At 39.9% G+C, this 17152-nt stretch overlaps 1 protein-coding gene across 3 annotated transcripts; it reads left to right on the top strand.

Annotated features, from left to right (window-relative positions):
- Window positions 1–1166: 1166 nt before the first annotated feature.
- On the top strand, window positions 1167–17152 carry LOC117812186 (glycerophosphodiester phosphodiesterase domain-containing protein 5-like). 3 transcript variants are annotated; one of them, XM_034682810.1, is made up of 18 exons: window positions 1167–1189; window positions 3341–3442; window positions 4732–4875; window positions 5351–5569; window positions 5929–6032; window positions 7315–7408; window positions 8813–8872; window positions 9375–9473; window positions 9565–9658; window positions 10862–11007; window positions 11543–11625; window positions 12289–12439; window positions 13729–13953; window positions 15160–15317; window positions 15452–15599; window positions 15892–15974; window positions 16098–16177; window positions 16950–17152. In XM_034682810.1, the coding sequence occupies exons 4-18, from the start codon at window positions 5396–5398 to the stop codon at window positions 17030–17032; spliced, it is 1782 nt and encodes a 593-aa protein (XP_034538701.1). In that variant the 5' UTR covers window positions 1167–1189; window positions 3341–3442; window positions 4732–4875; window positions 5351–5395; the 3' UTR covers window positions 17033–17152. The 3 variants fall into 3 exon arrangements, with proteins under 3 accessions (XP_034538701.1, XP_034538702.1, XP_034538700.1); XM_034682811.1 differs by lacking the exon at window positions 1167–1189 and adding an exon at window positions 3128–3206 and having other exon boundaries at window positions 4801–4875; XM_034682809.1 differs by lacking the exon at window positions 1167–1189 and adding an exon at window positions 3128–3206.

Genomic DNA, 17152 nt, shown 5'->3' with positions numbered 1-17152 from the left:
CTTATTTTCTCAAGCATGATACCTCTGTGCTTTTTTATTTTTGTTAAAGTACATGATTAAAAACACTGATGGGTCACACTGCTGCAGTGAGTGGCATTTTAAGTAAATCATCAGTCACTCCCTCTTACACCAGTGTGCTATAAAATATTCAAAAGCAGCACATTTGTTTCCAACATTTTAACTTAATGTTTTTTTTCAAATATGAAAAAGCATTATACCACCTCTTTAATTGTAACTTTAACTGCAAACATTAATGCAACCAAACATGTAACATGTTATGTAACAGTAACATAATAGAATTGTGATATTAAATCTTTAAGGAGTTACAATGAGATATTTTTGAAAATCAATGATTTAAGTATAAACAAAGAAAATGTGCCAAAGTATATTCAAATAAAGCTTCTAGCAGTCTGTTGCAACACAAACCACAAACCACAAAACTGATTTAAACAATTGACCCAGTAGGATTCTTTGGGGTGGCCTAAAAGGGGGGCTATGGTCACCTCTTAGAACCACTCTTGTCTGAGGCATCAGCTTCAACCCCATCACAGTCAAGATAAGATAATCATATATAGATAAATACTTCATATTTTAAAGATTCAAAGACAAATGAAGAGCTCTTTTATCTGCATTTAATTTGATTGATTGTCTTGAGTTGACATTTTTCGAAGGACTGATCTCAATCCTGAAATAAAGAACAGCCTTTTATCTTTCACTCTTTTTAAAGAAGCAAAGTCTTGTTCAGAACTGATTTGGTGTGTTGATTTATTTTATTTTCTATAAACAGCTGTAAAGTTTCAAGTTTTCTAAGCTAGATATGGCTAACTGTCTCCCAGCTGGCACATTTATTGTGCATACAAGGAGAGTTGTGTGCAAGAAAACTGCAAGAAAATATATTTTCAAAATTGTCAATGATTTCCATTACACCAAGAAAATACTGGTGCTTTGCAATATGAAGGTCACATGCTTTTATTGTGAAGGTTGAAACAGGACGTTGAGTTAGTTATTGTGATATACTTGATAGTCATCCTCCTATTAGGGGGAGGTACAGACATCCTGGGATTGGCTACAGCTGGGGGGCTCACTTCAGGGTAACAAACCCTTTTGCTGCAGTTTGATAAAAACAGGAGAGGAGACTCTGAAGCATCCTTTACTGTGCTCAGAGCTGATCCTGCTCCAAAGTACAGAGGTTACTATCTGACAGGCATCGCTGCTCATGTCTATTAACAGCAGAGTATAAGAGTTTAAAGTAGCAGAAGGCAGCATGAACAATCCACAAGAAAATACTCTTCTGCTCCTTTTATCCATTTAAAATCATTTCAAAGAAGCTCAGTCAAGACTGAAGCAAAAACTGTTTACTTAATTTTAAAGCAGCTCAGTTGAGTTTGCTCATGAGCTTGTCCTGGTTTCCTCTCAGCATGGACTCTATCTGACATGTATTGCTTCTCTCATGGAAATGTTAAATTCTCCTATGACATGTGGAATTCTTGGTATTTTAGTTTTTGGAGAGATTTTTTTTATGAGTTGAACTGTATCCAGAAAAACAGCTACATCCAGAGTCCACAGTTTTTTGATAACTAGAGTATTTTACAATTTAATGTGTCAGTGCATTTCTAAACCAGTTTGATCAACCTTTGATTTGACCCCTTGGTTTGACTTTCAAGATTTATTTTCAAGTTTTGGCCCCCTTTGAAACTGAAATGCTACTCAACTCTCAGCTAAACTCATTTTTATTTACATAGCAACATTTATACATTCAAGCATGCAGCCCAAAGTGCTTCACAAAAAAAAAAAAAAAACCCAGAGAGACAGAAAACAACAGTGAAAGTGGAAAGGGATATAAAATACTTAAAAATAAAACCAGGACGATTAAATTAATACAATAAAGTCAGATAATGGAAAAATGGAATAAAATAAAATACAATCATTATAATAAAATCAATAAAATAAAATCTGATAAAAAAACAGAAAATTAATATCAAAATAAAATACAATATAATAAGATAGAATAAAATGAAATAAATAAGTAAGTATGCTTAAACAATGGTCACAATGATAATAATGCAGTGCAGGGCTAAAAGGAACCTACTCCAAGTTAAAAGCCAGATTAAAAAGATAAGTCTTAAATTTACTTTTAAAAATACCCAGAGAGCTCGCCGTTTTGATGTCCAGTGGAAGAGAGTGTCACAGTTTTGATGCTTGAAAACAGAAAGCTCTCTGGCTGGTACTTGTGAGGGACACATAAAGAACATTTAAAAGGGAAGCATTTGAGGACCTCAGTGATCACTACAGATTCTGTCTAGAGACATTTCACTCATAATTTTAGTTACACATTTTTGATATTATATTTAAAAAAACAAGACAGCTGTGTACATGCCTCAGAATCTACCATCTTAATGAAGACATAATGTGAAGCTTGTAATAAAATACTCTTAATAATTGTGTATTATATCAATTATATACAATTTAGGAGCTAATTACAGTGTTATTTGCTTTTCTTCTGCCACTACTTTTCATGTGTGGATGTTTTTATCTTTTAATTTTCTCAGGATTACATTGTTTTAGAATATTTTTTACTGGGATTGGCCTTTATATGGATTCTGTGTTTTGGTGGACTAGGATTGACTTTTGGAACAAGGACACAACATAGTGATCTTGATGCAGTATTAAACATCACACTCAGTTTTTTTAGTGTTTCAAATACTAATCATGGCATTAAAAAAACACCTCTTTGGTAGGGTTTGTCGTCAGATACTTTCTCTCTGGACTTAAAAAGGGACCTTAGTCTTGTATCTCATTGGATAGTGGTGGCCTGTTGTTGGGAACCATTGCTGAAAATCCACCTCCACCTGCACTCCCCTGATGATACAGTGTGTTTACATCTTCATGGCAACAGGTGGCAGTCTGTCACACAGAGGTGAAGGGCATCTACAAGAGCTCCTGTAAAACTAGACACATGTCACAATATATTCATTTCCGCTCTGATTTTCAAAATAAAAGGAGGTTGCTTGTTCAACCTAGCTTTAATCTCACATTTCTTGGAAAATTATGTTTTTATTTGGTATAATTAACGACAATTTAGTGAATATCAAAAGCATTGATGTGTTTCTATAAAAAAAATCTCCTTGAAGTGATATAATTTAAGCGTAGGTGGGAGGTGAACATGCTGAAATGATTCAGTCAAATCAAAAAAAGATTCAGGAAAGGTTTGCTAAAACGTTATGAGACACGTTTTAATGACTCTTTACTTTCAAATGAATGACCCTGTTTGATCATGAAGTGCTGTATCGGTGAAGGGAAAGTCATATCTTCCCTTTCTTCTGTTGGTGTCTACTGCTAGCTTGACCACACTCATCCTCCGAGGCCACCTGCTACACTGTAACCGAGGACGATCAGTTGACTGCGGCTTCTCGTCTGCTGGGACCTGGAGGCTCACCTGGAGGTAAGATGACCTTCCATACTTGTAGATATCATAATAATATAAGACTTATGAGTTACAGATCATAGGTTATGCAGTCGATGTGTAAGGAGTGATGATCGCAGCTCAAAAAGGTCCTGTGCTCTCTCCTGTCAAAGACTGTCTCCGGACTTAATTATAAGAATTGGGGAATTGGACAACCTCTGGGTGGTGGCAGCGACCGATGACTAATCTCACACGAAAAACAGATTTTACGAATAATTTGGATGCATATTTAATTCGGCCGACATTAGACACACAAATCAATGTGCAAAAACCATCTGCAATTTGTTGAATAGCAGAATAAACAAAGCCCGACCGCCAAAATGGTGCATTATTTACCACAGTAAAGGCAGCCTGTCATTTCTAATGCTGGCTCTGTATTTGACTCTGTAATGTAACATTTAAATATTTGAGATGAAGGAGCTGCAGGGCCAAGAAAACCTGGAAAATCCTGTATAATGATGAAAGTGTCAAATACATGACAGTTGTGTTTACCTCTAGCCTAGTTGCAAACAGCTCTGCCATTACAATGTAATACAGTTTTTATGTTCACTGACAGGATGCCTTTATGCAAACAACATGCTATTTTACTTGAGTGTTTTTCCATGTAGCCTAAAGCAGGGGTTCCCAAAGTGTGGGTCGGGACCCCCTGGGGGGTCATGAGACACAAATGGGGGGTCGTGAGATGTCTTTCAGAGTGTTATTTTTTTTTAAGTTATCTAAAAATAATACATTTTACCCATTTTAGTTTAAAATATTGAAAAAATAGTAGCTAAACTCAAAATAAAACCTAGAAAATAGAAAATGCAATGAGTTTTCTACCTTTCTTTTTACCAGACGACTCCTAAGTTTAAGGTTAGTCAACAGTTAATTATCAAAAGCATCAATAGGAGTAGGTTAATTCATAACAGCACAGGGAACACAGACACATGCTCATACAGGTAGGGTCATTTTCTGCAGACCAGCTAAATGAAGCCACATGAAATCACTTTGAGGGACAGTGGGGGTCGCAAATCTATTGCGTCTATATTTTGGGGGTTGCGGGCTGAAAAGTTTGGGAACACCTGGCCTAAAGCGTGAGCATATATATTTTACAGCAGGTGCCACAGTGACAGGCCACACATATTGGTAATACAGTAACATACAACAACAACAACAGCACAAAGTAGACTACAGCGATTCCCAGATGCAAAGCAGGTTTACGTTTACTGTAATTATTCTACTGTACTGCTGGTCAACCTGCAATGAAAGTCTACTTTAAATCCAAACAGACTTCATCCACCCTTCCTCCATCAGCAGAGGAACACTACAACTGTCTGAGCTGTCCTTTGCTCCTGCAGAGATACTGACCTGAAGCACACCTGAGTTCACGCATAATAAGAGTAAACCCTGATGATGAAGACTAAAGCAAACTGGTGAGGTTTTGGAAATAATGAAACATTGCTTCTCTGGAAACTGCAGCAGAAAGCGAGGAGGATTTTTCTTGTGATTTCCTGCCAACAGAACAAAAAATAGTCCGCAGTAACTGAGATTGTGATTCTTTAAAGCCAAGTTCAAACACAGAACTTGCCAAGACGTGAGGCTTGATATGGGAAGAAACCCAAGAGCTATGAAAATGTGAGAATTGATAATATTTATGTGTCTTTAGGGCAGTTATTGTTTGCCACACACACATATAATAAAGGTAGTGTTATTATTAAAACAAATACTTCTTGATAACCATCAACATTTCTTGTGCAGCCTTTGCATACTGCTGCTCAGTGTCATACTGTTCATACTCTAAATCTGCACATATATAAGATTAAGCTGAGCGTTATGGTATCATAATATTGTTATAATATCTGTGCAGGAGTTTGTTGATGGTATCTCATTGAAAAGGTTCTGTTTCAGGTGTGTGTGAGCAGGATGAAAGGTGTGTCAGAGTGTGTGTGAGCCATGGCGTCCACGTTGCCCCAGCTGCAGGTCGGCTGGCTGCGTGGCCTACGTACCAAGCTGCTGCGACGCTACGAGCATCAGCCTCTGGTGTCGTGTCTGGTCGGGCTGTACGGCTGCAGGTGGAGACGCTACGAGAGGAGCTTCACTCAGCCTGGAGAATGCTGCTGCAACAAGGTAGGACCCAAAGACTGCAGATATCAATACAACTGTGAAGTGTGAGGTTTATTTTTTGTCTTTCACACATTTTCTAACATTTTCACATCAGTAATCTGCCAAAAATCATCAAGTAGAAACAATTATCAGCAAAGACACAACTTAATCGGCTGCTTCTCTTCATTTAAAACTTGCTGCGTTTGAAAATAAAATATGAAAAGGAGAGCTTCACAGGAAGACCACTAAAGAGCTTTCCCTGTTTGAGGTCCTCTCTCCTAAAGAGGCCAAAGATCAGTCCTTCATCTCCATGTAAACGAGGCACATGGTCACATGGTGCTCATTAAAAGGTCTGTTAGAAACTCTGCTTCATGTGTTGACAGTTGGAGAGTGTCAGCTTTGCTCTGCTCGTGGCGGCTTTCTGCTTAACGCTGCTGTTTCTCTACTTCTGGGGACAAGCGAAGAACGACTACAATGACTTTGACTGGTGGGTGGAGTAACACTTAATCATGTCTAACCACTGAACACACACACACACACACACGCGCACACACACACACACACACACACACACACACACACACACACACACACACACACACACACACACACACACACACGCTGGTTGTAGTCATGGCTGTATGAGCCTGCTGTGGAATCTCAGAGGCAGAACAAGCTCCTGGTCCTTCGTTTAACCCGATGATTATCCAACTTTTCAAAGTCTACAGTCTCTTTCTGTGCTGGCGCCACGTTTACTGTCTGGTCTACTGAGGAATACGCAACATGCATATTCAAACTGAGACCAATCAGAGTCTGAATCCATAGGCTGTGGAAGAAGTGGATGTAGAAACCATGTTTCATGACTTTAACACTGACAAACTTCGATTGAGGCTTTTGTTTGATGCTATCTTCCAACTTCAGACCAAAAGTTTTAAATTCTTTATTGTTCACCGCTCCAGTTCTGCACACTGCTCCAACTATATGACAGATATTGCATTTAAAAACTTCAAATTATACCTATACTGAAAAATGCATCATTTAGGGGGCGACTGATATTAGCTTTTCAGGGCTGATACTGATTATTATGTCTATTTTAGTCATTGTCAGACGAGAGACTGCAGGCACATAGAAAATGACGCAACTAAGGTTCCCAACAGCTCATTTTTCCAACACCCCAACATATAAAAAAAACCCTGTAGGCCCAAAGCCTGCTCTGTTTAAACCAGGAAACCTATTACTCTGAAACCACAGCCCTCTGAAGAATGTCACATAGGATTTATAAGGAGCCTGGTAGGCATGGTGGGAGTGAGGATAAGGACCTGGGGAATGCATTATGTAACAGAAGTATGGACGTTTATTTTACCTTGAGTGTGTGAAAGGGAGAGACTTCACTGGCCTCTCTGCTGGGTGAGGGTGTTTTTCTGGGCAGTGAGGCTTCTTTTGACCTCACTCTTTTCAGACTATTGGGGTTCTAGAACAATGACTTCTCTCTGTCTGAAATGAACTTTTTGTCCATGGGGAAGTTTCTGGAACTGTTTTGATTTGGGGATAATGAGCTTTTTGTGGTGAGCACTTATTTTTATTGGAAAGTCAGTCAAACCCAAGAAAAAAATACAGCACAAGACCTAAACACCTTCAAATTCACCTCCCTTCACTGTCACACGTTTCCTCTGCTGTATCTCTGCACACACTGTATTTCAGACTGAACCTCTGCTTTGTTCATCTCAGATTCATTAACACTGTTTTTGATCTTACCTGTGAGTGTGCAGGTTTAACTTTGGGATCCTGGGCTTCTGGTTTCCTTGGTCTGTGGTGCTTCTGGTCATCGCTGCAGGCTTCTTCACCTACGTCACTGTGCTCGTGGTGAGGCTGATATGTATTCTCTGATAACAGAGGCTTGTGTCACGGATTAGATCTTGTTTTGTTATTCAGTCCAGTTTTTCATACACAGCACTCATGAGTTGAAATGCAGATCCCTCCCATTAAAGACAGTGATGTCTCATTTCATCACAGCAGCGGCTGCTTTATTCTGAAAACAGCTAACTTTGCTTTGTCCAGAGTTCATTAATATGCATAAGAGTACATTTGCAGATCACTGGTAAGACTTTGTATCTTCTTTGTTTAATCTATGAATAAATAGAGGTAGGGTTAGAAACTTCAGGGACTACAAAAAATAAATAAATAAAATAAAATACAAAAGCACAGACATCACTTCTACCCATTAATGTACTTCATAAACAAAAACTCAACATTACGTTGTCAGGGATTTCTATTACCATTCATGTGATTATTGTTATGGTCATTTTAAAGCTTGTCTTGTCCTGGAGTGTTAAGTATTAAATGGGATAATAACATTTGATACTGAAATTTGGCCAAGTGACTTACTCACTGCGCTATAAAGGGACAAACAGTCAACAAAATACTGAGAGGGATTTCAGGTATGTTGTTTGTGGAGTTTTGGTTAACGTAGACAAAGTCAGGCTCGCTGTTTCCCATGCTTCATGATTAGACAACCAAAAATCCTTAACTGTGATTGGCTCTTTGTCCTGTCACAGGCAGGACTTCTGTTAAAATCGACCATTCGGCCTGTGTGGTATCAAGCTGGCAGTCTTAAAGTGTAACACGTTTAGTTTCTTTTGTCATTTCCCTCAATTTTAACTTTGGACAAACATCTTGATTTTGAGCCCTTAAAGAATTAAGTGCAGAAAATGTCCGGTCTCTGCTCTACACAGGAATGTAACAACTGTGCCATATTTTAGGGAAAGTAGACAGTGAAGACAGAAATGCTGGTGTTTCTTGGCGTGTGTGTGTGTGTGTGTGTGTGTGTGTGTGTGTGTGTGTGTGTGTGTGTGTGTGTGTGTGTGTGTGTGTATGTGTGTGTGTGTGTGTGTGTGTGTGTGTGTGTGTGTGTGTGTGTGTGTGTGTGTGTGCACGTGCACAGGTACCCTGGCCATCCCTGCTTATCTCAATACCTGGACATGCCCCTGATGGGAAGTAGAGTATTCAAGCATTATTGTAGCTTTTAGCTGAAGCTACAGTCTAGGATAGTGGTGGTGGTGGTGGTGGTGGGGGGGCTGTGCTAAACAGACACATATGAGACACATATGACTTTCAGGTCAGTAATAAAGATATTAACCAACTAGCGAGGGTGACAGCACTTTATCATCTAGCTGATAAATGCACACATTCCTGCTGAGTACTCTTTGTTCCTGATTAGATACAAACTAATGTGTGTGTGTTTCCATGTGTGTGTTTTCTTCTCTACAGCTGCTGGCTGTGTGTTTGTTGTCCGAAGGGCAGAAGCTTCATTTACACTGGAGTCACAAGGTAAAAGCAATTCTCTCTGCTTAAGTATCTCAATATTAAAAGGAGAAACGGAAAGGAAAAAGGGCTTTACAATCTGAGTTTTGGGAATTTTGATGTATTTTTAAAGTGACACTGAAGACCCTCTTAGAGAGGATTTGAGAGGCCACAGCGGCTGGATTGAGACACCTCTGTAAAAGTCTAAATGGAGTCATATTTCAAACCTAATGCAAGCATCTGATTGACAGAAAAAACTTTTTTTTAGTATTCAAACTTTTTAAATCTTGGTGTGCCAAATAATGGGGTAGGACTTTCACATTTTGCAAGATGCACATCTCTTGAAGTCCAAAATTAGACGTACAGAAAATAAAGGCATGCAAAGTTTAATAAATCAGAGGAAGCATGATGAATTCTGCTCTGAAGAGTCTGAGTCTATGACTGAAATAAAGCTGAAATGCTGGTTAAAAATGATCCATTCAGAACATCAGACCAGCTCATGTCTGCACTGTTTGTTTGCCTCTCTAAGATCGGGATCGTGGTGAGCCTGACTTTCTCCATTGTAGCGACGGCTGTCCTGTCAGACCTCTGGAGTAAGGAGTGGAAGACTTTACTGCTTTCCTTTCAGGTGAACCTCCACCTCGTCCTTCCCATCAGCATTTGCTTTCTTTGAGAGTTATTCCTCCTGATTCCTGACTCCGTGTTCTGTCCCGACTCAGATAACCGCACCTTATTTACATGTGGGCGGCGTCTTACTGATGACAGCGCTGGCCTGGCCCATTGCTTTGCATTTCTTTCGAATGAACAGCAGAGGTGAGCTGCACAGTTTGTGTCATGATATTGATTTCTATAAAAGCTGTGAGGATGTTTAATCAATATAACTCTCTACAAAACACCTTTATTCACTCTCATGTAAGGTGTTAGAGTCATAGCCTGTATCCAACATGGACGTAGTCTCGGTGATGTCATCCTCTGGTCTCTGAAGGAGCATCAGGAAGGGTGACTTATTGGAAATGCTGACTCAACCTAAAATTCAATCAATCTAGACAAAGGCAAAGAGGTGAAGCTGAGGCAGCTTTTAGCCTCCTGGCAAACAATGTGCTCAGCCGTGCCCTTACTTATACTAATTTATGGATAACTCTGAGCCCTTATATTTATTTTTGTCAGTGGATGGGTTATAACAATTGAACTCCTGTATGCATGAATCTGAGCTGCATGGACCAAACCATTATTATAACAGGCTGTAAATGTTTGATTCTGCTGTAAAAATGTGCATTTTAAAGGTGACCTGATGGGATTCCTTTCAGTAGTCTGAACCTGGAAAGATATTACTAACTTAGCCAAGTGATGTCAAACAAATGATCCCGAGTAGAAGGTAGTTAACTGGTCTAAAATGTTGTGCAGTAGAAATAAAAGTCACTGAGTCACATTTCTTGAGACCTTCCAACAATTTTTAAAAAGTGTGAACACAAAGTTTTCATACTACGCTCACAAAAACCTCTGATTCTACTGGACAAATCAAAGGATAACATCAAAACAGTTTAACCTGCTCAGAACCAAAGTTTCATCACAGTCAGTGATACAGTTCAGGTGTAGAGGAGAGAAATCAACAGTCCAAACACAAAAGACTCCCACACTGTCGTCTACACTTGTAACTCCATAATTTACTGTGTTGCTTCACAACATCACGGTACTCAGACCGTCATCACGTTGATTCATCATCAGAATTAGCAAAGGGTCCACTAAAATTAGTAAACCTGGCTCAATATGTTGGTTTCATCACATCAGTAGAAACATATGTCTTCAGTTTAGAGTTGTTGTGTGTAAACTGAGACGTCTGTGGTTCCAATTATACATCACATGAGCATCACAATGCAAAATGAACTTTGGTAAGTGAGTTTTTGTGTGTGTGTGTGTGTGTGTGTGTGTGTGTGTGTGTGTGTGTGTGTGTGTGTGTGTGTGTGTGTGTGTGTGTGTGTGTGTGTGTGTGTGCTTTGTTTCGTGTGTATGTTTCAGTGAGGCGGGGTCTGGTCTTGGCTTTGTATCTCAGCATCTTGTCTGCTCTCTACTTGGTGCCGCTGGGTCTGTATTCTCCTTGTATCAAAGAGGACGGTACCCTGGGTGTCAAACCGGCCCTCATCGGCCACAGAGGAGCGCCGATGGTGAGAGAGAAGAAATTAACTTAATGAAACACAGTAAAAAATACGAAGCATGGTGTTGATTCTACTGTTTTTAAAGCTTTTCCCATGATGCTTTCAGCCCTTACTGAAGATCTCTTATTTGTAATAATTGAAAGTTTGGAGAAAGGCGAAAGCCCATTCAAATGAGTGCAGTCCTGAATCTGTGAGGGCCATGATGTGGGCCTCCTGTTTAGAGAAATGAACCGGGCTCACGTCCTTCCTGTAGCACATATTTGGAGTCCAGAGACAATGATTCTTTCTCCACCCTTTACTTTTTACTGAATTCATGTTTACCTTCTGTTTCCCCACAACGTATTGACGACAGTGAATAACTGCATGTTGTTTTACTGAGAGTATTCTGCACATATTGAACCTCTATGTTCTCCACTTGCTCCTGCTTGTACATGCACTTGTGTGCAGTATGTCCCCATGTATGGAACATTTATAACTTTATCTCAATCCCTTCAGGGTTCTTATCCTGTATCTGAGTCTGTTGTTTGTATAAATGTATTATCAGCTTGCTCCAGAAAACACGCTGATGTCTTTTGAGAAGGCGGTGGATGCAGGAAGTGGAGGTCTGGAGACTGACGTCACAATCAGGTCAGTCAGCAGTTTTCTCTGAAAATGTATTTCAGGGACGTTATTGGCCTTTTAGTGGAAGTCTGACATGTTTACTGTTATTGGTTGATGCTCTGCTTGTTGAGGATAAAGAAAACTACACGAATGAAATCACATAGCTCAGAGCGCTGCAAATTCTTTATCTGTTCACATGCTTTAAACATAACTTTCGGTAAAGATCAAAGTCAGTTTTTACTGATATTCATATGTTCCTTAATTAAATTCCTAATATTATAATATTTTGTAATAATAGTGTCAAATTTGCGTGTATGCAAACGTGTGTATTATGATCATGACATCAGTAGCAGCTGCAGCCTTCTCCAGGCTGGATTCAGTAAACATCTGTATATGATCATCAGTTCTGTAGGTAGATGGTTGTTCCCTAAGAGTTGGTCAATTGTATGTGTATTAGGAGTTTATTATCATGAAAGTTTATGCAACTAATTCTGGCATTTCCTCAGCACCTCGTCTAATAGTTGTCGAGATATTTCATTAAACCCAATAACATATACATCTTCTGATTCAAAGGTTGAGTATCATCCTCAGATGCTCACTCTCACTCGTTGTTTAAAGTTGTTTCAGGTATGAAGCATCCTATTTACACTCCTCTATTACTAAACACTGAGTTCATCTTGTGTTTTATAGCTTTGATGGCGTTCCCTTCCTGATGCATGACCAGACTCTGAGACGAACCACCAACATACACGAGGTTTTCCCCAACAGAACGGACCAATCAGCCGCCATGTTCACCTGGTCTGAGCTGGAGAGTCTGAACGCAGGCGCCTGGTTCCTCTCGGTGAGTCACACACAGTGAAAACATCCTGTAGTACTTTCATGTCTTCACTGATTATTGGTTTGCTCTGCAGTGGAGGCTGTCGCTGTTTCTCCTCAGAGTTAATACAACTTCATCAGCACCACAGAAGACATTATATAACTCTGTGTCAGGTCTATCAATTGAAACATCACATCTAATAATGAATCAGTTGATTCATAGAAAATATTTTTTTAGATTAAATAATAAGTTAGTGTTGATTTTTTTGTTTTGGGATTCCATGACTTTATTCAGAGAGGACAGGACAACAGACAGAGCAGGAGGAGGTTTGAAACCAGGCCGTGTGCTTGAAGGCTGTAGCCTCTGTACATGAAGCAAGTGACTGAACACCAAGGCCAAACTGGCACCCCTTAAGTTAACAGTTTAGGTATTTGTTTTCACTCAACATGCCAAACTTAAGCTTCTTTATTAAAGTGTGTTTTTAGGTTGTTGGCTTTTAGTGAGAAGAACAAGCTCTTATTTTGATATCACTTGTGACAGAAGTTCTAACCTTTTTCAAATTCATTTTTATTTGCATTTAATGGACAAAGGCTTTTGTAAGTCTGAAAAGGGAATTAGTTTCTCCATTCATCAATAATTAAAATAATTTCTCATAATAGGAGAAATGATTTGTATTGCCTCAACTAAAATACTGAACAAAGAAAAAAAAGCAAACATGTTTTTTTTGGGACTTTAATAAAAATATATTCATGGCATTTCGTCTAGACTTACTCTGAAACCAGGAGGAGGGGTTTCAAATTTTTTTTTAAATGATTTGATTTATGTCTTGCTGAGAGTTAGATGATTAATGGAATGGTTAGACTGTTTTGCTGATACCTTGACTTAAAAAGAGTAATTTTCTTAAGTTTATTTGATTGCTTAAAAACAAGATTTCTGATTTTAATAGTTGAGTTTTAGAGCTGCTGGTAGGTGTGACACATAATTTTTTGCACTGTGGTAAATACAGTGAAGTACATGCTTTGGATTCACTGAAAGTTCTTTTCCCATTTATGATACCAACAAAAACAAACAGAATCTGAAAGTGAGAGTGTAAATAGCAAGAATAAAGAGTGATAGAGCAGTAGGGGCAGAGAGGAGGTAGTTCATTAAAGTTCGGGAAAATTGGCTGATATCTACTGATACATGGGTGACTGGAAATAAGCCAACACCTCATCCCATCAGCTGCTCTGTAAAGTCAGCCAGCAGCTGAGGAACACATTGTCCTGCATGTTACATCACTACACTGATTAGATATTGATCTTCATCCATTCCAGCACGACCCGTTTGGTACGGCCAGCTCTCTGGGAGCACGCGACAGACAGCGGGCAGAGAAACAGTCGGTCTGCAGTCTGCAGGACTTCCTCCAGCTGGCCGCTCAAAAAGAAAAACTGGTGATCTTTGACCTGTACCGTCCACCCAGAGCTCACCCCTACAGAGACACCTGGATCCAACGAACACTGGAGGTCATCCAGAACGAGACCTCCATCCTCTCCTCTCAGGTGAGGACTGTGTGAGGGGAGGGAACTGGAGGAAGAGTTACAGAGGGTTTTATCTTAAGAAATAAAAGACTTTGAAACATTTGAAAGAAAGTGCTGGGCTCAGAGAGGTCAGTTAAACACCAACAGTTTTTCCACATCAACTTGAAGCGCAATGCTCTGTTCATTGTGTGATTCTGCTGCCCCCATGTGGCCAAGGGGCGTATTACAGCTGTGAAGTGCTCCAGTATTCATTAAAGTTATCACAGATTATTTTTGTTTGACAAAAATATTGTGACTTCAAAAGTATAATTAGAATTTTCATTTGTTGTATTAAATACATTATTGTGTATGATTTTAGTGGAATGAATTACAAGATTCAAGATTCAAGAAAAGGTTCTCAGAGACGCAGGCTGTTTTCCTTTGTGCTGCAAGTCTGTACAGTTCTGGGAGTTGGATTTGGGTGGTAATAATTTCAGCTGCATGTTGGTGATTTGAAGTTTTTCTTGCTCTTTTGAGTGAGAATGTTACATCAGGATTTAATATGTACAGGTCACTGATTTTAGCAGCTTAATGTGTATTGCCACTGGTGCCTGCTCTGTTCTGAGTCTTTGCTGCTGCTCTCCCTGCCTTGACTTTTCATGTATGCACATGTAAGGGAGGGGAGGGACGCTCTGCCTGTCTTAGGCTTTGGCACTCCACATAGTTTAGTTTAGTTTAGTTTCGAAAACACTAATGTCCTGAAAGAGGCAATTTGTCGTACAGCACAGCTTAAAAAACAACATGAAGGGGGCCTAGCGGTCTAAGCCCCCCACATACAGGGGCTACAGTCCTCGGCACAGGGGTCGCCGGTTCGATTCCAGACCAGTCGACCATTTCCTGCATGTCTTCCCCTACTCTCTACTCCCCATACTTCCTGTCTCTCTTCAGCTGTTCTATGGAATAAAGGCAAAAAGCCCAAAAAATATAACTTAAAAAAAAACAAAACAACAACATTAAAATTACAACAGACAAACACAACAAGATTGATCCAAATATTCCATAGTAGCTGTTTTCATAACTGCAATAAGACCTCCTCCACAGACATGACATCATATTCACAGTAGTAGTCATTGCTCATCGCAGATATGCACATAGAAGGGAGCTCTCAGACCAGCCATGCCGCCAAATAGAACTTATTGCATGCTTAATTTTTGATGAGGTTGGTCCACCTTTCACCTCTCTTATCAGGTTCTGTGGCTGCCATCAGACCTGCGGGCTCTGGTTCAGGAGATGGATCCTGAGCTCCAGCAGACGTCAGGCAGTCGGCTTCCTCTAGAGGAGCTCCAGAGTAACAACATCGTCAAACTCAATCTACACTACAGCTCCATGTCCAGCAAGCTTGTCAGGTACTGCTGGTTGTGTATGTGTGTGTGTGTGTGTGTGTGTGTGTGTGTGTGTGTGTGTGTGTGTGTGTGTGTGTGTGTGCTTATATAAATGTGTTGTAACATTAAGTGACATGTCTGGTTTGTAACGTGTGCAGGGAGTACGCTGCAGTGAACGTCAGCACCAACCTGTATGTGATCAGTCAGCCCTGGCTGTTCTCTCTGGCCTGGTGCTGTGGAGTCCAGTCTGTCACCACCAACGCTCCACAGCTCCTCAGCAGCATGAGATCTCCTCTACTCCTCATGGTAACACTTCAAATACATAAACACTGAATTTACACCAGGACAACGGGTGAGTAGATCTCCTCTACTCCTCATGGTAACACTTCAAATACATAAACACTGAATTTACACCAGGACAACGGGTGAATTTATGACTTTAGTCTCATCACTTTGCAGTAAAAGTTTAATATTTTGTCAGCCGAGGGACAGCTCAGGGTCTAGGGAAAGAGATGTATCCTCAGTAACCTCAGTTAGGTCCAAAGGAGAGGAAATATGCACAATACTAAAATGAATAACTCTTTTAACTGTCCCTCAGAGTCCTGATGAGTATAACCTGATGTGGATTCTCACTGACGTGGTTTCCCTCCTGCTGATCTTCATCATCTTCTTCTTTCACTGGTATATCCAACACATACACACACAAGTGAATCATAAAGTAAACAGGAAGCAGGAGTAATCATCTCAATGTTGCATTGTGGGTAAGAGGGAATAAGAGCGAAACATGTTGTGTTTGCTCGGCAGGTGGAGAGAGCGAGGACTGGCCGTCTACTCAGGCGTCAAAATCACAGTGGAGAACGGGACATACAGCAAGTTCAAAACAGGTGAGCTAATATAAGGTAGAATCAAAGAGATATCTGCCTTATATTTCCATCAGCATCTACTCCACTGTTCTTATCTGAAACATTTCACATTCTCAAATTTGAGGATTTTATGAAGTCCCATAAGGGGATGATTTATTGTCCTGTGAGCTAGTATTATATTGTGTGCACAGGTTAAGGATCTTGTGCACATAAGGTTAAAATGATCACCTCTACAGGATGCTATTTCCCTTTATCACTCATAATTGTTACATTATAAAACTTGAGATTTGATCTCTCTGAATAAAGTGGAAAGATAACTTTTGAACTCTTTTCCTTGAGAACCTAAAAAAGTCTACAAATATACTAAATATACTCCACAACCATATGACCACTGAAAGGGGAACTGAGTATCATTGATTGTCTTCTTTCAGTACCAACTGTCAGCTGGCGGGATATGTAAGACAGCAAGTGAGCATTTTGTCCTTTAAGTTGATGTGTTGAAAGCAGGAAAAACATGCAAATGTAAGGATGTGAGCGACTTTGACAAAGACCAAACTGTGACAGTTAGACGTCTGGGTCAAAACAACTGTAAAAGCTGCAGCTCCTGTCAGTCTGCAGGGGTCAGTACTTACCAAAAGTGGTCCAAGGAAGGAACACTAATGAACCAGTAACAGGTTCATAATGATGCTCTTGTAGTTTAATGCTTTTAGCCGCTTCTTTCTTGCTATCATCCATTTCTGTCATTTTGTGACTGACATCAAACTCTAATTGTTTTCTTCATCATCTATCACAGAGCTGAGTGATATCTGGTCGGTCTCCAGCGCTAACTCTCAGGCAGAGAAGACGCACAACCTGGCTACCGTGTCTGAGCACTGATATCTGCCTTTCATAAGAGGAGCCAGCATGAAGCCTCATACTGCCAAAACTGTAAAATACCCACAAAATACACTGTGAAGTGCACTCTGTTGTAATTAAAGTGATGCTAACAGCTCTTCA

This window comes from Notolabrus celidotus, chromosome 5, assembly GCF_009762535.1.
Source record: "Notolabrus celidotus isolate fNotCel1 chromosome 5, fNotCel1.pri, whole genome shotgun sequence".
Classification (NCBI taxonomy): domain Eukaryota; kingdom Metazoa; phylum Chordata; class Actinopteri; order Labriformes; family Labridae; genus Notolabrus; species Notolabrus celidotus.
Note: the sequence above shows the minus strand (reverse complement) of the source record. Positions and strands in the feature narration are given on the sequence as shown.